Source organism: Schistocerca gregaria, chromosome 9 (genome assembly GCF_023897955.1).
Source record: "Schistocerca gregaria isolate iqSchGreg1 chromosome 9, iqSchGreg1.2, whole genome shotgun sequence".
NCBI lineage: Eukaryota > Metazoa > Arthropoda > Insecta > Orthoptera > Acrididae > Schistocerca > Schistocerca gregaria.
The window spans coordinates 171658315-171681090 of record NC_064928.1 but is presented as its reverse complement, the minus strand read 5'-3'; the positions used below and the strand labels follow the sequence as shown (position 1 = coordinate 171681090).

Genomic DNA, 22776 nt, shown 5'->3' with positions numbered 1-22776 from the left:
ATACAATAACTAAATAATTATTACTCTTAATCCGTTTATTAGTGAAGTAACATTACAGTCTAACATGTATAGTCAAGATGCTCACTGCTGTCAAAGTCGTCACAGTCTGACAGTAACAGAGACATTAGTGCCTCAAACAATGAGAAAGCCACTGTAAGATTGATGTTTATTTTTAATTATTTTTCTATGTAATGAACAAAATTTGTATTATTTATTTTTGCATCCCAAGCATTTGTACATTATCAAGACTTGATTGATCATGAACTAAATGCAAAAAGAACCAAAGCTCAGTTATTCAGTGACATAAGCCACAATGCATTCACAAAGAAATATTTCCAAAATTGCATATAAATACAGCTTACCCTGCTGAAAGCAAGCAAATGTAACCACTATTTTGTGCATGAGAAGCATATACTTCTGTTGTTGAATGTTCTATTGATGACAGGCCTTTCCTTAACACACGACAGCTTTGCAAGTTTCACATATTCATAAAGGGAAAAGACTGTTTTGAAGATTTTGTCATTTGTGGATCATATGCGCAACAATTGTGGAATTGGTTTTTCCTGTATTGGGGCACAGTTTTATCACTTTTGATACTTTATCATCACATCTGTGTGATTTTCTCTCCAGCTACAGTTATAGTGGCTTATTTGCTACATTAAATAATGAAGGTATTACATTTCATACCAGTTTCCTATTTCCATCATCAACCAATCTGGCTGGAAGCGCAGCAAACAAAACTTCACATTGTTGTGTAATTATAAGATATTTCTCTGTAAAAAGTAATGTATTCTCAAAGACTAACTAGCCACTTTTTGTTCTTAAAAGGAAAGACACTCTTCACTAAATATGTGTAGGTTACAAGAAAATTGTAAATAAACTGTGCTGCATTGTCCTGTTCCACAGTTCTTAGCATGTGACTGTACATGTCAAGACTGTAATAAGATACTGATACAAAAGAAAACCTATGCTTTATTTTGTCAGAATCAAATATTTTTTCTTCCTTTACATGTAGAAATTTATAAAACAGTGTGTTATTGTGACAAGGTGTACACAATTGTGGAAGATAAAAGACAATCAAACAACGATATCCGTTCATTATCTTCCACAGACCCCATCGAAAAGAAGAACCTCCACAGATGTGGAACGACTCAAAGTACACATTAATAAAAGACAAGCAAAGCTTGAAATCAACAAAAAATATTATTACTGTGCTTATCACTACCTTTCCTAATGACAGCTAAATGTAACAGTAAATTAGTGGCTGTGTTGAAAATGGCTGCTGGCTCCTCAGTTTTAGTAAATACTTTCTAATAAATAATGTATACATGATTACATGGGTATATTTCAAAGAAAATAGTGACCTACATCTGCAAATGAAGAAGCTTGTTCAAGACAGACTTTTATTTGTCATCCCGCTTCACAATGAATACTGTTACTTACCATCCACTATACCCAACAGGAATTTTCAATTCTAGAATCTAGATACAGTACAACTCCAATTATTCTAACTCTGGCTATCCGAATTGCTGATTATCCAAATCACAAAATAACGATTCTGTCTACATGCACTGTTGTCTTTCCCTGCGCGAAGCTAGTGTAGGCGCAAACATCACTGGGATGATAAGTAACTGTCGCAAGGTGGCTGACCCAGCCCACTTATCACCATTCCTTTTGATTACTAGTCAGTCTCTGTGTCGTGGACCAGCTGACTGCACACTTTGTTTTGTTTGTGAGTGCATTTTGTAGTTCACCATGGCTTCCAAAAGAAAGTGTGTTGTGTTATCATTAGTGGATAAACTAAAAATCACAGAACAATTAAATAAAGGAGTTATGGGTAAACAGTGGGCTGAGATGCACTGTGTTGGACAAGCAATGATTTCAGTCCTTAAAAGGAGCAAACCTGTACTTTTAAACTTTGTGTCAGTGTTTGAAAATGTGTTTCTTCAAGAAAAACAATGAAGGCAGCAACAAACAAAAATTTATAAGATGCCTTTTTCAAGTGGTTTTTGCAGCAATGTTCCATGGGAAACACAATTTCAGGTCCAATTCTTTGTGAAAAACCTAAGATCTTAGCTTAGAAGTTTGTTTGTCCATCCTTTAAAGCAACCAACAGCTGGCAAAGAACTTTTAAATGCAGGCACGACGTCTGTAAATTAGATTTAAATGGCGAGAAGTTATCAGCAGACTCCAAAGCTGCAGAAGATTTTATTGAACAATTTAAAGTTTTAGCAGATTCCTACAACGCTTAGTTTTATTACAATGCTGATGAAACTGGTCTTCTTTGAAAAGCTCTGCCTAAAAAACAATTTAGCATCTAAAAGGGAGTGTAGTGTTCCAGGACGTAAAGTTAGTAAAAACTGTGTTACGGTGCTTACCTGCGCGAACTCTACAGGAAGCCAAAAAATATCGCTTCTGTTGATAGGGAAATCAAAAAGTCCTAGAGCATTTCAAAATGTGAAAAAGCTCCCCTCTTTTATAAAAACCAACCCAAGGCTTCGATGACTGCACCATTGTTTACCAAGCAGTACGACAAAATTTTCATCCCTGAAGTGAAAAAGCAACAAAAATCTCTTGGAAAAGAAGGCAGTAAAGTGCTTTTGATTGTTGATAATGCACCAACTTGTCTCACCGGTGAACTGTTGGAAAGAGGGAATGGTCTGTTTACAACAATATTTTTACTGCCAAATGTCACGAGCTTATTGCTATCACTAGACCAGTCTGTTATCAAAACCAAGAAACACGATTACAGAAGAAAACTTTTGACAGAGAACGAAAACAAAGAAGGTGTGTTGGGTAACCACAAAAAAATAAATATTAAATATTGCACTTACACAGAGGCGAAAGCTTGTAGCTTGGTTAAGGCAGTCACATTAAAACGAGTGTGGAATAAGTTGAAAGGCATAACACCTGAAGAAGAGAAGGAAAAAGAGGCTCAAAGAAAAGAAAGTGGAACAGACAGGAGAAGATGATGATGATGTGTCACATGAGGAATTAAGAAACATTCTTTTGAAAATTCCTGTATTTCAGAGGTTAGTGTTGAAGATACAGTGTAATTGATGGCGTGTGATTCATCAGACCCTAAATGATGATGAACTTGAAAGTGTGAGAGAAGAAAGCATCTATCAAGAAGATGGCCTTAGTGTCGATGTTGAAGCAGACATGGGACCATCATCTGGTGAAGGTCTGCCAGCTTTGAATCTGCATTGAAGTAGATGGAGCATCAGCTAGAGTGAGACCACATGCAACTTTTCACTATAAAATGGATGTGCAACTTGGCTGCCCGAAACTTTTTCCCACGCACCATTGAATAGTGGAATGGTAAAGAAGTAGTATGAAAATAGTTCGATGAACCCTCTAACAGGCACTTAAGTGTGAATTGCGGAGTAACCATGCAGATGTAGATGTAGAAACAGATGAAGACAGTCAAACAGCTTATTTGACCAAAATGTTCAGCAAACACTGACATTCAGCACCTGTACTGTACAGGTTGCTCTTTAACATGTACATAAAAGTGTTGCATTTTAGTTTTAATTAACTAAAACCTCTTCTTCTTTAAACATATTTTTTCTCTCATTTTCAACATATAGTTCCGTACATACAGTATGTAATTACTGGAATTAAAATACATAGACCCCTTTCTTTTAAAACACCCAATTGTCTGAATTTTTGATTATCTGAATGTATCTGGTACCAATTAATTCAGATAATTGGAGTTCTGCTGATATTACATAGTTTGTAGAATGACTGGATGATGGGGTATGTTTTTAAATTTTGTTATTTTCTTTTCAATTGGCACTGATTCCAAATTCCTTGTTTGACGTTAGAGGGGAACTTGTTGAACACTTCTGGGCCAGAGTATAGAACTGTGAACCAAACCCTATACAAAGAGGCAAAGGCAACATGAAAATAGTTTTTCTATCTTGTGTTGTGATTATGTAAATCACAGATCAGCTGAAACTGATTGTCAGCAACAAAACTTATCAAGGAGTCAATGTACTGAAAAGCAAATGTAATAATTCCAAGCTCCTTCTACACTTACATCTACATCTACATAGATACTCTGCAAGGCATTGTACAGTGTGTGACGGAGGGGAACCCTGTACCACTACTCATCATTTCCTTTCCTGTCTCACTCGCAAACAGGGCAAGGGAAAAATGACTGTCTATATGCCTACATATGAGCCTTAATTTCTGATATCTTATCTTCGTTGTCATTATGTGCAATGTATGTTGGTAGCAGTAGGATCATTGCGCAGTCAGCTTCAAATGCCAGTTCTCTACATTTCCTCAATAGTGTTTTTTGAAAACAATGTCGTGTTCCATCCAGGGATTCCCATTTGAGTTCCTGAAGCATCTCTGTAACACTTACATGATGTTCAAACCTAATGGTAAAAAATCTTGCAGCCCACCTCTGAATTGCTTCAGTGTCTTCCTTAAATCCGACCCAGTACGGATCCCAAACACTCAAAAAGTACTCAAGAATATGTCACATCAGCCTCCTATATGTGAAGAATATGTCACATCAGCCTCCTATATGCGGTCTCCTTTACAGGTGAACCATTCTTTCCTTTGTCCCAATAAACTGAAGTTCTTACATGCTCGATCCATCTCGTATCACTTTGCAATGTAACGCCCAGATATTTAAATAACTTGGCTGTATCTGAACATTACAGATTTGATCTTCCAAGTCATCTGCATTAACTTACATTTTTCCACATTTAGGGCTAGCTGCTATTCATCACAACAACTCGACATTTTGTCTAAGTTGTTTTTTATCTTCCAACAGTCAGTCAACTTTGACACCTTACCATGCACTACGGCATCATCAGCAAACAACTGCAGATTGCTGCCAAATCATTTATGTATATAGAGAACAACAGTAGTCCTAACACACTTCCCTGTGGCACTCTTGATGATACCCTTCTCTCTGATGAACACTCACTGTCAAGGACAACACTCTGGGTTCTATTATTTAAGAAGTCTTCAAGCCACTCACATATCTGTGAACTTATTCCACTTCATACCTTCCTTGATGACCTGCAAAGGGATACCATGTCAGATCCTTTCTGAAAATCGAGAAATATGGAATCCGCTTGTTGCCGTTCATCCATAGTTCAGAGTATATAATGTGAGAAGATCACAAGCTGAGTTTTGCACAAGTGATGCTTTCTAAACCCATGTTGATTCATGGAATTAAGCTTCTCAGTCTCAAGAAAATTTATTATATTCACACTGAGAAAATGTTTAAGGATTCTGCAGCAGACCAATGTTAGGGAAATTGGTCTGCAGTTTTGCAAGTCCATTCTTTTACCCTTTTATATACTGGAGCAATTGCAGGTTTTTCCAGTCGCTTGGAACTTTTGCTGGGCGAGAGATTCATGATAAATGCAAGCTTGTAAAATCAAACTGGGATTCCAGCTGGACACTGTGATTTATTTACTTTCAAATCTTTCAGTTGTTTCTCTACCCCAGGGATGCTTATTACTATGTTATCCATAGTGGGGGCTTGCCAATAGTCAAATGATGGTACGTTTGTATGATTCTCCTGTGTGAAAGATTTCTTGAACGTAAAATTTAAAACTTTGGGTTTGTTTTACTGTTTTTAACTGTTACACCAGACTGGTCGACAAGGGGCTGAATGGAAGCCTTAGACCCTCTTAGCATTGTTACATAAGACTGGAATTTTTAAGGTTCTCTGCCAGATCTTTTGTGAAGGTGTGACAGTGGTAGTTGTATGCTTTACTCATATATGTTTTCTCAGATGCCCGAATCTCTTCTAACTTTTGTTTGTTGTCATCTGTGCGTTCCCTTGTGAACCAAGAGTGCAACATCCTCTGCTGTCTCAGCATCCTCCAAATTTAATTATTAAACCACGTTGGATCTTTTTCCATTCTTTATCCACTTACTAGGCACATAAATCTCCATACCATGATTTACAATCTACTTCAACTTTGTCAATAATTCCTCTCCACTGAAGCCAATTCAAAGTCTAAGTGAGATAATACTAACTGCTCATCTGCTCTATCTAGCAGAAACACTCTCTTCTTGATTGGTTTATTAACTTCGGTAATCATAGTTGTTATAATGACATCATGATCGCTAATCCCTGTTTCTATACTGACATTGTCGATAAGGCCCGGCATATCTATCGCTACAAGGATTAAAACATTTCCACTGCATATGGGCTGCTGAGCTATCTGCTCAAGGCAGTTCTCAGAAAATGTGTTCACAAGTATTTCACATGACTGTCTGTCTCTCTGTCCCTCCCCTGCCCCAATGAATCCAAAGGCACCCCAGTCTATACTTGGTAGATTAAAGTCACCTCCAACTAGTATTGCATTATCTGGGTATGACCCTAGACTTTCTTTGAATGACTCTAGAAGTGTCACAGGAGAATCAGATGGCTGGTAAAAACATCTAACAATTAACTTGGCTTCATCTACACCTGTTATATGTGACCTGATAACATCACTGTCACACTCAACTTCGACCTCAATAGAGATAATATTTTTGACAACTGCAATGAACACTCTCTGTCCTACGGTCCCTAAACTTTCTTTCCAATATATGTTCCACGACTTGTTAAATATCTCAGAGCTTACCACTTCGAGTGCCAGCCAGCTATCAGTCCCAAGAATAATTTGAGTGTGAAAACTTTCCTGGAGGGCAGTAAATTCGAGAACTTTATTATGAATAGTTTGATAGTTTACTGATAAAATTATAACAGTCAAATTATCTTTATTCTGAATGCTGTTTGACTTCCCTCGCTGCATAATGACAGGCAAGTGTTGATCAGAGCACCTCAAACTACAGCCTAGCCTAATAAACCCTCATGTGCACCCCACAAGTGCTCTTCTGCGTGAGTAGCTGCTTCCTTTGTGTTGTGCACCACTGACCTTTCAAGAGGAGTCCTACAAATCTCCACATGTTAACGAAGGGGTAGCAGTCTGCAGCCAGGACAGTCACACAGTCAACGAAGCCTTTAGTTGAGACCCTCCGCATGGCTCCAAACCAAAGGACCCCTATCAACTCTACCAACGATGCTGCAAATTGGGAGCTCCGGTTGCACCCTGCACATGAGGTCAACAGTCTTAACCACCTCTGCCAGCTTCCTGCACAAACTGAGGATGGCCTCACAACCCACACAACAGGTGTCATTGATGCCGATGTGAGCCACTACTTGAGGACTGAACTCTGCACGCTCGATAGCTGCAGACAGGGCTGTCCCATATCCTGGATGAGGCCCCTCAGCAGACATACCGAGTACACATTGTCTCTCTTAACAGCGCTGAATGCTATCTGCATAAGGGGCTCCATAACATGCATAATATTGGTGCTCCCACTAACTAATAAACCTCTTCCACCATGTGCCTGCTCTGACATTGCTGAAGGAGTGGCCACCTGTCCACTCACAGAGTGAATGGGCGAGGCCAGGCGACCAGTCCCCCACATTCGCTCTCTGCCTCGAGTGACCGAACCTGTTACTACCCACCACTCACCTTGCTGTGAGGGCGGATCCACCTTGTCGGGTGCACTAGGAGGTTTGTCGGAAGCAGAGCCTGTGGGCAAAACAGGTGACAAATGCGGTGTCCCATGCAACACACCGCATTCTCCACCACCACTACACCCCGAGGCAGCAGTGACTGACTGTAGCCAAAAGCACATTCAGCTGTTCACGAACTGTGGCCAGCTCTCCCTGTCTCTGCACACACACCGTGAAGCCATCCTAGCAAGACTAACTGAACAAGTAAACTATAAAAGGAGACAGAATTCTAGATATGCAACTTGCTACCCTCCTGCTGTGTGACCAATGGACATTGGTGTGTTAATGAGCTATGTAGCTGGCTGTTCAGTGAGCAACTACTGTGCTACAAACTGAATGAATATATACACGCAAAACCAAAAGATTACACCTCTTAATCAGAAAACACGCATGAAATTTAATTAATATACTATGAAAAAAACACCGAAAAAGATTAACACTTAACTTGGTGCTCTGTAGTTGCGTATCAGCTGAGAGCTGAAGCCTGACTGACTGGCTTACTAAATGAACCGAAAGTTGCTTTCAAAACAAAACAATTGAGCAACTACTGCACTATGTGCTGAATGGATTCACTCTTACAAAAACGCTAGTTTAAACCTCTTAAACAGAAAACACACATGAAATTTAGTGAATATACTGTGAAGAAAAAACAGTAAAAGATACACATTTAACTTGGCACTCTGTAGTTTTATATCAGCTGAGAGCCGGAGCCCAAATGACTGGTTTATTAAACAAATGAACAGTTGCTTCAAAACCAAAACAAATGAGCAACTACTGTACTATAGACTGAATGAATTTACACTTACAAAAATGTGAAATTAAACCTATTAAACAGAAAAACACATACCAAATTTAATAAATGTATTATGACAAAAACACTGAAAAAGATAAACACTTAAATTGACACTCTGTAGTCGTATATCAACTGAGGGCTGAAGCGTCCTTAAAGAGACATCTGCAAAGTGTGGAAGGTAAAACTTCATAAGGGTCCATACACATTCTATACTCAAAGTGTATGTTGTTAACACCATTTGTGAGTGGTCGCGGGAAGTTAAAATGGTGCTGCTTTGGCTACGGGAGAAATTATTAAGCATTTAATGCAACAACAACCTTAATATACTATGTGCTAGAGAGCAGTGAAACAGAATTTTTGAAGCTAGACATTTCTCTCACAGGTGTAGATACACACAAACATGTAATAAGTAATTTAACAAAGAGTTTTCATTTGCTGCTTTTGCCACACCTTGATGTTTCTGTAACTGATAAATATACTTCAGGAGTCTTGAAGAAAGTAAATTTAAAATAATGGAAAATAAAACTATCAGCTTCCAAGCTGATGTAGACCTCCGGTTACACTTCAGTCTATCATCTTAACCAAAATTTCACTTTCACATTTGTTGACTTCATCAACTCACAACCCAACTGTCATCTTCCAACCTAACCTAGATGTTGGACTATGCTAGAGAACAGTCTGTAACCAGAACTTTAATATTAATTTAACAATTATTTAATATTCACATTCATTGGCTTTGTCAGCTCTCAATCAAATTTTCATGTTCTAATGTAACTTAGGCCTGAGGAAATGCTACTGATCAATCTGTCACCACAACATAGAGTCTTCCTTTGACACAAAGTCATTAATACTATTTTAACATAGCCAGTGCAAAAGTGATCACTAAAAGAAACTACTATATGCAGCAAAAGCATTTATAGAGTGAACCAAAATTTGTGCACTTGGATGCAACAGTACAATTCCTTGCATACTAACAGTACAGAAATGTCTCTACCAAAATTTTGTCCAGTACATATGTTGTTAGAAAATGGATATCAAAGAAAGGCAGTTTGACAACCATGTAATCATGTGTATGACAAGAGCTTGATTCAATACTTTGTAGCCATGCTGTGCAATTAGTGCAACGGGTGGAGTTTAGTGTTAGAACACTTGACTTATAGAGTTTGATTCTGGGTCTCTGTGCATCTTTCTTTATTTTCAACATTTGATCTGTCCAATGACACTGTAGTATACATCGATTCTTAAACAATGCATATCCTACACCACAGTTTTTTTTTTTTTTATGTTGAACATAACAATTATTGTTCAGATACAGCAGAAATATTCATGAAGAGTAATGATCAGTTAAAAATAAATTATTAAATACATTTATCTGTGACAGTATTTCAGTGGGCATTCCGTGACAGTATGTCAATGGACAGGAATGCATGTAGGGGTGTAATGCATGGAAGAGAAATGTCAAATATGTCTTTAAAAGTGGAATGATAAAGATGAATGTACTGTAATTTCTGTGTTAGTATTAAATACACAAAACCCCAGTGGAAATTTTAGGGAACTTGTGGGACCAAACTGCTGAGGTCATTGGTTCCTAGGCTTACACATGAATTAAACTAACTTAAATTAACTTACACTAAGAATAACACAAACACACACATCTGAGGGAGGACTCAAACCTCTGACAAGCGCAGCCGTGGTGGACTGTGACAAGGCACCTCAACCGCACGGCTACCCAGCATGGCAAACTAGTGTGCAGCACCGTTACATATTACTGAATGAAGATACTTTTTGCATGTGAGATTAGATTATGGTCAAATTGCCTTTCTTTGATGTCCATTTTATACTCAAAATATGCATTAGGACAACATTTTGACAAAAGACATTTTAGTACTGTTAGCATGTCCAAATCAAACACACACACACCACTGCAATGTTGTGAAGGCAAGGTCACCTATAAAATAAAATAAATTAATATGTTAGTGAAATAGAGACATATCTAGTTATCAGCTGTTGATTATCAACAACACGAATCCTTCAATTGGTGGTCTGTAACTGACTCAGAGACGTATTGCCAGTATCTGTTTTGTACCAGAAACAAGGGCAGCCCATGGGTGGTCCTTTGGAAGAAAAGACGGTGCATGTGGCATTTCTGGCTGGAAGCCCCCCTTTGGGGAATTCAGCTACCTGGTGACAGCATTTAGCAACTTGCTTGTCAATGATAATGAAATGGTAATGACAACAATGTTACACCCAGTGCCTGAGTGAAGAAAATCTTCCAACCAGCCGGGAATTGATGCAGGCCCATCACGTGGCATTCAGCTGTGCTGACCCCTCAGCCACAGAGGTGAACAGCCATTTGTAAAGTTGAGCCAATTTGCAGTTATGTATGTTACACAATATTCTTATTGTTAGTTTTCTGAACATATACTTTTTGCAAACAAAAAATGCTTAATTAATTATATACTTACTGTATTTTATTTACTTCAGGTGCACTGCCGCAGAAGATAATTCTGTAAGTCAATAATTAGTGAAAATATGCAATATCGTCTTCTTTGGTTGTTTGACATTTTCTTGTTATCATTGACATAGCTCTCCCATTAGCTTATCTCAGCTGTCTGCCTCCATCTAAAATCAGTTGCAGACATAGACACTGAGAGTAACATGACGGCCACGCGGGGTAGCTGTGGAGACTGAGGTGCCTCATCACAGTACACACAGCTCCCTCTGTTGGAGCTTCGAGTCCTCCCTCGGGCTTGGGTGTGTATGGTGTTGTCCTTAGTTTAAGTTAGTTTACGTTAGATTAAGTAGTGTGTAAGCTTAGGGACCGATGACCTCAGCAGTTTGGTCCCATAAGACCTTACGGCAAATTTCCAATTTCCAGTAACATGGTGATTATTTGCTATGTACACTTAAAACAATAGCTCTAAATAATGGTTACCACCCTACACTAGTCCACAGCATACTCCATAGGAAGAAAAGAAAGCAAGCAAGGGTAATAATATCCCTCACAATAACTTCCCTAGAAAATATGATTGGAAGCACAAATTGAAGAACTGTCAGACAGAATAGATGGTATTTTGAAAGCAAAAAATATTATTCAGAGGCCTATTTCACTGTGGAGACAGTAGACAAAAACACAGTCCCCTATTAATACTTGCCAAAAGTATGTCTCATACTAAATAGTAAACATGAGGGATATCTGTACACAATAAAATGAAACAGCAAAGATGCAGGAAACTGTAGAAGACAGACTTTGCCCTTGCACAGCATTGTTTAGAATCCTATCAGTAAAATTTCATAAATGACCCAAAATACTGCACTCAGGACCAGAAAGACAACAACTTTCTGGATTTGAAATTTTAGATATTAAAAAGGATGGGAACTGCAATTGAATTATTAAATATATTTTGCTTTTTTTGTGCTTCTGGAAATTGGCACAAAGACTAAAAGGAAACTGGATTGATCTTTCCTCTTTCCACGCCTATTCTATGCCATTCATTTTATAATTTGAGCCAAAAACTCAATCTTTAAATACTGTGGAAATTATTTTCCCAGCATAATGTAGCCATATACGTGTATGTGTGTGTACATACGAGGGTCATTTTTAAAGTAAGAATTGGTAGTGCATCATGTCCATGCATCCTGTCATGTGACATCCGTTCAGTCAGCCACTTTTGGCCAGTTTCTCACTATGTCACCAACATGTTTCTTCCCTCTGCCAGTGTTGGCTGTATAGTTGTACTGCTTTGTTTGTCACCATGTTAGTCAGTAATCCCAATGAATGTGAGGTGTGCTCAGTTATTCAGTTCTTAAATGAAAAACAAATCCGTCCTGCTGAAATTCACCAGCAGCTTGTTGAAGTTTATACATATGTAATGAATGATGGAAAGTGACTGTGTTCAAAAGTGAAAAAATGGCCATACTATAGTTTTTGATACAATTTACATTCATGAAAAAAGTCTCTCTTACCCCATTACAAATCGGTTCTTACTTTATAAATGACCCTCGTATGTATGTATGACTGTATGCATGTGTGTCTATGTGTAACCTACAGCAGTCTTGCACATGTGCTTATTTATGATTCAGTGTCTCCACTCTTGAGTGGGTTGTTATCTTTGCTCCTTAAAATACTTACCCTGTAATCTATTAGACATCACATCATCAATGACCAATGACCCATATCAACATTTAATTTACATGCTGTATACTGTAAGATTGTGATGCATTACTGCTTATTTTCTTTTCAAGCTATATATTCTATGATTTATTTTATTTTTTATTTTTTATTTTATTTATTTATTTATTTTTTTTTTTTTTTTTTTTTTACAGCAGAGAATGTGAAAAACATCTCTGAATTAGCAACACAAAAAAGGCTTGTAGCTCATAATGACTTACAAAGTAGAAAGTTATGAAAATATGCGAAGAGATGTTTCCTTGTGTAATAAACAACAACAGTAATATGTGTGAATAGAAGCTGACGATAAATGAGATGTAAAGTTAATATGCACAAGATTCATTTTCATCAGCTCTCTTTAATATTTCAATATTGAAAGGTCTTGAGTGGAACACAAATAATATGAGGAGCAACACTAAACCCTCACTGTTTAGCTGATGCTGGCTCCACTGCTGTTTAATGTTTATATTATTGACCAGCCACATCCTTACAACAGAAGAAACTTTTTCTATCCTGATGACATCGCCATGCCAAGGAAACATTTGAAGAGATAGAACTTGCTCTTGATGATGCCCTGAAAGAACTAGGCACAGACTACAGGATTAACCTCCTAAGGCCCAACCCCTCAGTAATCCTACCCTATGCTTTCCATCCTGAAAACAGGGAGGCCTTAACAAACCTGAATATGTCTTGAAACAGCACCCCACTGGAATACTGCTTCACTCCACATTACTTAGGGGTAACACTAGACTGCACCCACACTTTCAGACACCACCACTCCAATATCAAACAGAAAATCAGCACTCTGAATAATATCCTGAGAAAGTTAAGAGATGCAAACTGGGGAGGTGAGACCACAAGTTCTTAGAGCCATCGTCTTGGCCTTGTGCTATTACGCAGCAAAGTATGCTTCCCCTATTTACTATGGGCCCTACCCTGAATGATGCTTGCAAGCTGATTATAGGATATGAGAAACCTACTCATGTTAAAAAGATTTACTGTCTTGCCACTATCGTAACTCCAACTATTCGTTAGAAGTTGCCACAGACTGTGAATGACGGAATGCTGAGAATGTTGAAGCTTATCCAGTGTCTGGCTATAAGCCAGCTCAGCCTAGAGCTAACATTGAGAAAAAGTCAGCCGCAATGAAGAGTGTGGTGTTTGGAGGTTCCTTAATTGCTTAAGAGCTGCTGTTGGTAGAGCAAAGTCCTCCCTCAAATTTGCTTGCCGGGATAGTGTCCTAGGTGTGTCTCAATTTTCAATAGGTCATCTGATTTGCAAGTTAGTCAATGATATTTCTGAAAGTTCTTTTTTTGTAAATATGTATGTATAGGGTGCACTGTAAAGGTAGGCTTCTGACATGAGCAAATATATAAACCAATCAGTTGCTTCCGCAGGTCAGTGCATGCACATCAGCCATATATCCTGCCACAGGTACTTCGCTGTGTCATTACAGCTGACAGAGAAAGAGAAGACAGTCTATTAGTGACCAGTCAAGTGAAACACAACATAGTGCTCACCACAAAATAGTGCACATTCCTTATCAAGCATTATGTGAAACACAATTTGTGGAAAATGTGTCTTGAATTGCATAAGAGATTAAGAATGGAAGTGTTTTGGAAAAAAACCTCTAACAATATCTGCAATGCAAAACTTGGTGGAAAAATGAGTGCATGAGGCTCTGTAGGGAATAAAAACTGCAACTATCCGAAATGAGTTCTAACACCAGAAAACATTGCTGGAGTGAACGGAAGCCTGGAACAAAGTCTGACAAAATCTCAACACTGTTTACCTGCAGAAGGGGGAATTAAGAGATTATGCAGAAACTTTATCAAAAATGCCTGCATCTATACCCTTGCAAATTTACCATTGTGTATGAGTTAAAATGTCCAGAAAAGCTTTTGCATTTCAAGTTCTGCTGAGTAAAGTGGATTCGAGACTTTTGGGTCCTGGTTCGGCCTGTCAGAGCATGTGAACTCACAGAACATGCACCATTATGCATCAGAAAATTCCCATTAGTACTTTGAAGAGCCATCGCATAATCTCAAGATTGGTGAGTAATGTCTGGTGTGTCAAGCAACTGTTTAATCCATAAGTAAACCAACCCATAGAAGATAAACAACATTATAGATATATCAGAAAGATGGAGTGACAGCACACCCTGCTTGGACAACCTTGCCAGTAGAACACAAAGGTCATATGTATTCAAATAATCCTCACACTGGAAAAGCTGCAGCAAAGCAATGAAAATGCTACTCTTGCTACCTCTCAGGCAAAGCTGCTACATTTGTCTCACAGTTTGAGAAATTGGCCACTGTGATGCATCAACATCAAAAGTGGCTGCTTCCAGCATCTTCTTTGATGTCCATTAACAAGGCTCAACCCTGCGTCAGTCTTAAAATATTTTGCAGACCAATTTTATTTTACTTATGCTGTACAATACATGTGTATGTTTTTGTCAACTCTGAAGAAGGAAATCGTTCAAAAGATCAGAAATGTTTTCAGTCTTCTTTATAGACATCTGTCAACTGCCCAATGCCTCAATTACATGATGTGTGATTGCCTACAATCCTTCAATTACTTATCTTTTTAAGAATTATCTCCATTTTACTTAACACTACAAAATACAGTTCCACACCATAACAAGAATAGAGGGTGATTCAAAAAGAAAGAATAGATTTCAATTGTTCATTAGAGACAAACTGCAAAAGATTGGAACACATCATGTGTGTCTCGGAATTTACACAAAATCAATCCATTGTTCAAGTCCAACATGCATTCCATCATCGATTCAGCAGGAAGCCACCTTTGCACAAACAGATTTATGACTAGCATAAGGAAGAGCACTGGTCAGTCATGCACACCTAATGAAAATATTGAATATGTCCAAGATCATTCACATGGAGGCCTCAGAAGTTCACAAGAACGACAGGCCAGGAACTTCAACTTCCTCAAACATTGGTGAGGGCATGTCCTGAAATGACACCTGCATATGAAGTCTCACAAGTTGCAGTTACTGCAGCAATTGCATCCCAGCGACTATAACAGAAGGAAAAAATTTGGCATTTCAATTCTCTGGGCTATGGCAGAGGACACTTTTCTGAACAACTCATCTGTTCAGATGAATCAACATTTCATCTACCATGTAAAGCAAACCACCATAATGTAAGAATCTGGGGGTTACAAAATCCTGCCAGTGTCATTGAACATGAAAGAGCCTCACTGACACTGAATATGTTTTGTGCCGTTTCTCTTTCACAAACTTTATGGATCTTTCTTTTTTGCAATGGAAACTGTGACAGGAATGTCATACCTGAAGATGCTGTGAAATTGGTTGTTTCCTCACCTTCTCAAAGGCAGAAATGATTTCATTTTTATGAACGATGGCTCCCCACTTCATTTTCACCTTGAGGTATTGCTTTATCTTAACAACAACATTACAATGTTGAATTGGAAGAGGTGGCCAACAACATCCTGTTCAATGTTTTTGGCCTCCCAGGTCAATGGACCTCACACCTGCAATTTTTTTCTGTGAGAGTATATAAAAGGCAGAGTCTTTGTCCCACTTATGGCAGCTACTCTTCAAGATCTGAGAAATGAAACTGTTGAAGCCATTGATTCAGTACACAGAGACCTGTTGATTCATCTGTGGAATGAAATGGCCCACCATTTCAATGTTTTTTGAGTGAAGCATGGTGCTCATGTTGCGTGTTTGGTACAGTGTCTGTGCGAATTTTAAACTTTGAACCTTCCTCTATCCAGTGATGTGTGCACTGTGTTCTACCTTCCACAGTTTGCCTATAATAAACAACTGAACTCTGCTCTTCCTTTTTTGAATCATCTTGTACTTTGCATATTATTTTTTTAAATTAAAATCCAGTTTGATTAGTATCATATATAAATTCTCTGAAACATCTCTCTTTCTTTTATTTTACTGTTTCCCAAACCAGTCACACAGATAGAGCATTGCCATGAGTACAGTACCATACTAGTGTGGTATTAATAGTTATTTACCTGGGTTCTGATTATTTCCTTGGTAACCGACCATGTACTAGGGGTTTCTTTGAGATGTGCCCTGTTAGACTGGAGTGTCACTTTCACAACCTCAAATGGATTAACCAGAATTGCTTCAGTAATGCCAGCACACAGCCCTGCCAAGGAAAATGTCTGAAACAAAGATCACATATTGTAGACACACCTAATGGAAAAATAAATGCTGTAGGAACCAGACCAATAAGAAAACAGATATATTTTGCTTCACTTTTGTCAAATACTGCAAATTCAAAATATCTGAACAGCATTTAAAAAACTGAAGCATATTTGCAGCTGTATTTATGTGAAAAACATTGCATCATATAATTTTCTAGTCTGAGAAGTCAGTAAATATATGAGTGTACAGAGGTAGTACAGTTCAGTTCAATCTGTCAACCACCTCAAGTTAATTGCAACAAACAGTATCAAAACAATACCTACAACATAATATAAAGTATATCAGACTTAAATTTATAACAAAATAAGAGGAACGTAAATGTTAAAAGACAAGAATATGTAGTTGCATATATATATAACAATATAAAAAATGTGGTTTTTTTTGGTAGTTTGTACAGCAACCTTCCTTGCTGAACATAACAAATAATTACAGTGTGGGAAATAAGGAGAGTTACCAGATAGGTAAGTACTTGCTTATTAAATGAAAAAAATTAATAATCCTGGAAGTGTTCTGGTCAACAAACCAAAACACTGGATAAAATGTTATGGGAGAGAACAATATTTCACCATCCTTCACCTTTCAGATAAACATCGTGATATCCATCACTTTCTTATCTGCAAAGCTGCCAATTTGCTGGTGTTCTGCTACAGGCTTTGGTATCCAGTGGACTCCAAATATCTAACAAGAAGTGATTTATACCTGTATCCCTTTAATGTCCTAATTAATGGCTTCATGTCAGTCTCTCCTTCGACAGCTCGATTTGTAATGTAACCCTACCACCTAAAGTGATTTGTCGAACTTTGTTCAAGAAGATGCCCCCTTCAACCTGTAATATATGAGTGAAGCATAAGAGTGAGGTGCACTAGTTGCAATTATTGGTTGATTGTTTTATAGCCTTAAATCTCCTGTTTGTCTTGTTGTTCAGTCATGAGGCTCAGGATCCACCGTGGGCAACAATCAGTTTGTGCTCACTGATACTACTGTGTTTCTGTTAGGTCAGGAGCAATAAAAAAGATGCTTGTTACCTGCAAGCATCACTTTCAAACACAAGACAGCCATAACAACTTTATTGCACTTTGTGAAAAACCTTTGTGGAATAGGAAGTCTTTGTGTTGGGCACAATGGAATCATGATCTACACCTATGTCACCATTAATACTTTGCCAACCACTGGGAAGTACATTGCACAGTGTACTTTCCATAGTACAGCATAAAAGGGTTTCTTCCTGTATCCTTCACATACGATGTGCAGGAAGTATGACTGCTGAAATGCCTTTGTGTCTGCTGTAATGGTGTTTTGCTTCAAGAAGGTGAGAATGAGTAATTCTCTGCTAGAGGTGTGTGGAGATGCAGACAATATAGGCAGCCAATATGTTGCAAAAACTCTTATTAACAATTGTACATGAATGCAGAACAGAGTATCTGCAACAAGCAGACAGTAGGGAGCCACTAACGACTCTTAGACCCGAGCAAACCAGCACAGACACACCGGCAGTGTGACACAGTGTGGCAGGGCAGCAATGAGACAGCTGGTAGCCAGGACTAGGCCAGCATGGCCAGCAGGACTTCCCAGGTGATGAACAGGGAACTGGAGGCTGGGGAGCCACAGTGGTCAACCACAGCACAGAACCAACTGGAACTCAGTGTGTGGCACAGACCTTGGGGGCAACAGCAGGCTGCTGCCTGCTTGGGCCTAGGCAGTCAGATGGCAGTCTATAGTATCCCTCTGAGATCCATCAGTAAACAACACAGATGTGCTTCGGGCCTACTGCCTCTCCGAGCCGCTGGAAACACCATTGTGGAGATGTGGGTAAACAGTGCAACCACAAACATTAGCACATTGTCTTTGTTGTCAACTTCATCTCCCACAGCAGCCGTGGTAATATGTCACACTAGCTTTGTCATCAGACGTGCAAGAGGTGCCAGAATTAGAGCTGCCATTCTCGGCACCGATTGTGTGCCCACTTATCTAGCGGAAGTATTCTTCCACTGAGTGCTTACAAAGGCACAGTTCATACTGGGAGCCACTCCGGGCCATAGTGCTGACTGCAGTCACCATTCCCTCAATTGGAGCACCTGTTGGCGATTGCTCTCGTACACTCAGAATTGCGCTAGAGTCTTAACTTCATGTCATCCTAGTATTGACCGCCGTATTGACTGCCAACATTTTCCCTCTGCTCTGAATCCCAAATCTTCACTCCACACATTGTTTAAGTTCTTCAGATAGGCCACAAATGTCTTCACTGCAAGTTACCTCTGAGCCATTGCTCCGCATTTCATCCAAATACTGCACACTGGGGCCATTGTCTGCCACACTCACAGTGCATTTATCTCTGATCGGCAAGAAACTTCCCTCTCACCTGGACCTCTTTCCTGCACTGTATTCAAGCCCTACCACTCTCCACCAATACAACTGCACTCATAAAAAAATCTTGTAGTGCAACACCAGTGGATTTGAACCAAGTAATACTGTATTCAATTCCAAATGACTGTTTGGTTGTATTCTGTCTGAGTGTAAATAAAGTTCATTTATTGCTTGCTACCTGGGGTACATTGAAAGGTGTGATTCCCTCAGCCATGACAAAAACTGGACATTGGTTAACAGACTGGGATGGCAGTCATGATTGCATCAAAAGTTCAGCAACTACTGACACAGGCAGTGTGTCGTAATATGGCTCAGCTCTATCAATGATGATGGGCTGGACCTGATGATCTAAATACTATTGCCCAAGGTTCAGTTTGAAGTCCCGTGTTTATGTGTCACTTGGACACCTCTGGATGAGCTGGGTCTGGCTGCTGTCATGCAGCAGTCTGTCACTGTCCCAGACACAACTCATGTTTCACATAAGTGGACGGCAGCTTCTGCGGACGCTCCTGTGTAGGCATAAGTGTTGAATGACTGGCATCTTCTAGAATTCTCCATGCCTCACAGTCTTCATTCATTCACTCCTTCATACATTCATCATGTTCACTACATCCCATCAAGGAGGAGAATCTTCATGAATATCGAACACACCAGGAAATACATTAACAAAAGACGCACACACATCTTCTGCTATTGCATGTTTTCTAGGGTCATCTGCCAGAGCCCCATTACTGCTGTCTTACTTTTTTCTCATATCTTGTAATTAAGCAAATAAATTATGTACGTCATATTATTCTTTAACTGTCCAAAATATTAATCCAAAATTATTTATTATCCATGTAACTCTTGCTCTAAACTTGTGATAGTATGCAGAAGGTAATGTTAAATGTTTAATTTTTGTTCTCATTATATTGAAAGTAATTCTGTGTAGCAACCAGATAATTGTATTATCAAAGAGAAATACTACTTTAATACATAAGGTACTTACTATTGGTGTAGGCGCCGGAGCGCCAAATAAAAAGAACCGCTTATATTGTTCAAATGTGAAAAACTGCAAAAAAAAGAAAAAAAATGTTTTACTTATATGATGAAATGACATATTGCCAATACCTCAATGACAGGCATTATACACTAATTAAAAATACAAAGATTCTTTGACCTATGTAAGAATTATCTTGAACACTTCCTCTGGTGTTTTTGGAGATATACAAAATTTCGTTTTTGCAGTGTGTAGATTTGACAGGACAGTCCTCTAATAGTCTAGATTGACATTGGTTTAATCATATGTGTTCATATGAACAGCAAATTACAAAGAGTAACTAGTTTTTATTCCATTTCAGGTTATCTTGTACCAACAGAGGCAGGAGTTTGAATACAGTGTTAGTAACTATTTGTCAGTTATTTTCTGCACCAAGAGGTTGAGAGGGGTTTGTGTTTTGTGATAATAGTTAACAGTAAAGTGTTTAAAGGTATTGGTAAACAATGTGCATGTTCAAATCCTACAAAGCACACTAAGAAAATGCAGTATCACAACAAACATGAAGTGATGTCACGTCAGAAAGTGGTAACAGCAGCTGCCAGGATTAGCCGAGCGGTCTAAGGCGCTGCAGTCATGGACTGTGCCGCTGAGTCCTCCCTTGGGCATGGGTGTGTGTGTAAGCTTAGGGACTGATGACCTTAGCAGTTAAGTCCCATAAGATTTCACATACATTTGAACATTTTTTGGTAACAGCAGGCCACACTGTAAAATTCAAGAGTTAAATGATATAGCTTCAGAAATAAAAACATGATGCATAGAAGATTCTTGTTAGGTGCTGAAATAAGTAGTGGGGGAGGGAAGAGAGAAATCATCCCCCTCCCTTCCCCCAATGGTAATATAAGCTTGCAATGACATAAAAATGATTCTCCATCTCTTATTCAATGAAAAAGTTCAGATCAGTAATAACTTTAGATTTCGAGCACCAAACTCACCTTCACAGCCCTCTTCGGCGTCTCGACAAGTATGGGTGGTATGACGCCTTTCCAGAAGGAGAAAAAACCCTCATGGCGGTACATTGTCCGCATACAGTCAAGGATACCCGTGTAGTGGTAGTGCTGTACGCTGCCAGCCAGGGAAGGTGCCGCATGGCGCGTTCCCTGCAGTTGGAATCGCGTCTTCACCAGGTCCAAAGGGTGCATGATGCATACTTCCACAAATCCTGTTCATAACATTTTCATGAGCATACAAAGAATGACATTTAATTGTGCTAACTGCATATAACTTTGGCAACAGGATTAACACCTAAGGTGACTAGCTAAAAAACTACACACATACCCCTTTTAAATTAAAAGGAGACACTATTTCTTGACTTCTGTAAAGCATTTGATTCAGCTCCACACATGCGCCTATTGTCAAAAGTGTGATTGTATAGAAAGAAGACTGAGCAAAGTTTATGACTTCAAGTATGGCCCAGGGAAGTGTACACAGACCTTTGCTGTTTATGTTGTATATTAGTGACATAAAAGAAAATATTACCAACAATTTCAGTCTGTTTTGAAGATGATGCCATTATCTGTAATGATGCATTTTCTGTCAAAAACTACAGAAATATTCAGTCCAATCTCGATAAGATTTCAAAGTGTTGCAAAAATTGCTTTAAATATGCAGAAATGTAAAATTATGCACTTCACAAAATGAAAAAAAAAAAAAGACATATTAAGTTGGTACATAAGTTTGTAGCAATTTTTGTTTAGCATGCTGGTATTCTGGTTGATATGGTTTATTTATCGATTGTCATTTATTGTTTGTAGTTCACGATTGCTATTTTAGTTTACATACTGTCATCTTGTCATTAGGAGATAGTGAGTGGATCTGTGGACACTAGAAAGTGGAGTGCCAAGTGGAGAAATAGGAATATTTCTGACACTCTACTGTTTCAGTTCAGTGGAGGGATGGCAGCAGCAGAGGCTGCAAGAAACATTTGTGCTGTGTTTGGGGATAATGCCAATGGGCGGAGCACAGCAAGAAAATGGTTCTCTCAGTTTAAGGAGGGTTGTTTTGACATTAGTGGCTCCCCATATTCAGATATACCTTCAAGGTTTGATGAAGATTGTTTACCGCATTAATCCCCAGTGATCTGTATAAGTGTATTTGAGAACTGGCAAATGTAATGAATTGTGATCATTTCACCAAACTGCAACATTTGTATGCATTGGGGTAGATTCGGAAATCAGGTGTACGGATACCGCATGCTCTAAGGCAAAATCACAAAAGTCAGCACATGGCCATATGTGGATCTCTGCTTGTTCATCATCAATTGGCTTCTTAACAACACCAATCATTCCTATCCTGTATCATTACTGGTGATCAGAAATGGTGTCTTTATACTAACATAAGGAAAAGACTTGTGCGCATCCACAAAAGATAATGTTATGCATCTGGTGGAGCAGTTGCGTAACATGTGTGGTGTACTGTTAATTGCTTTCCCGAGGTGTGACCATCACTGCTGCCATTTATTGTCAACAAGTGGGACATCTTGCAAAAATGATCCAAGAACGATGACAAGGGAGACTGTGTGAAGTGATGCTACTCCACGATAACACCCACCCACATACTGCTAGACTGACATTAAACAGGAGTTGGGTTGGAAGTCATTCCACACGCACCTGGTGCCCTAGGATTTTCACCTTTTCCACGCTCTATCAAACAACCT

At 38.8% G+C, this 22776-nt stretch overlaps 1 protein-coding gene across 3 annotated transcripts in view; it reads right to left on the bottom strand.

The window, feature by feature from the left end:
• Positions 1-22776, bottom strand: part of LOC126291699 (mitochondrial 2-oxodicarboxylate carrier) — a 77346-nt gene that overhangs the window by 20024 nt on the left and 34546 nt on the right. For all 3 annotated transcript variants that reach the window (XM_049985332.1, XM_049985331.1, XM_049985330.1), the window contains exons 3-5: positions 21056-21282; positions 20073-20135; positions 16525-16677 (exon numbers count right to left, since the gene is read on the bottom strand). In XM_049985332.1, coding sequence (XP_049841289.1) covers positions 16525-16677; positions 20073-20135; positions 21056-21282 — 443 coding nt within the window. The remainder of the gene's footprint in view (positions 1-16524; positions 16678-20072; positions 20136-21055; positions 21283-22776) is intronic.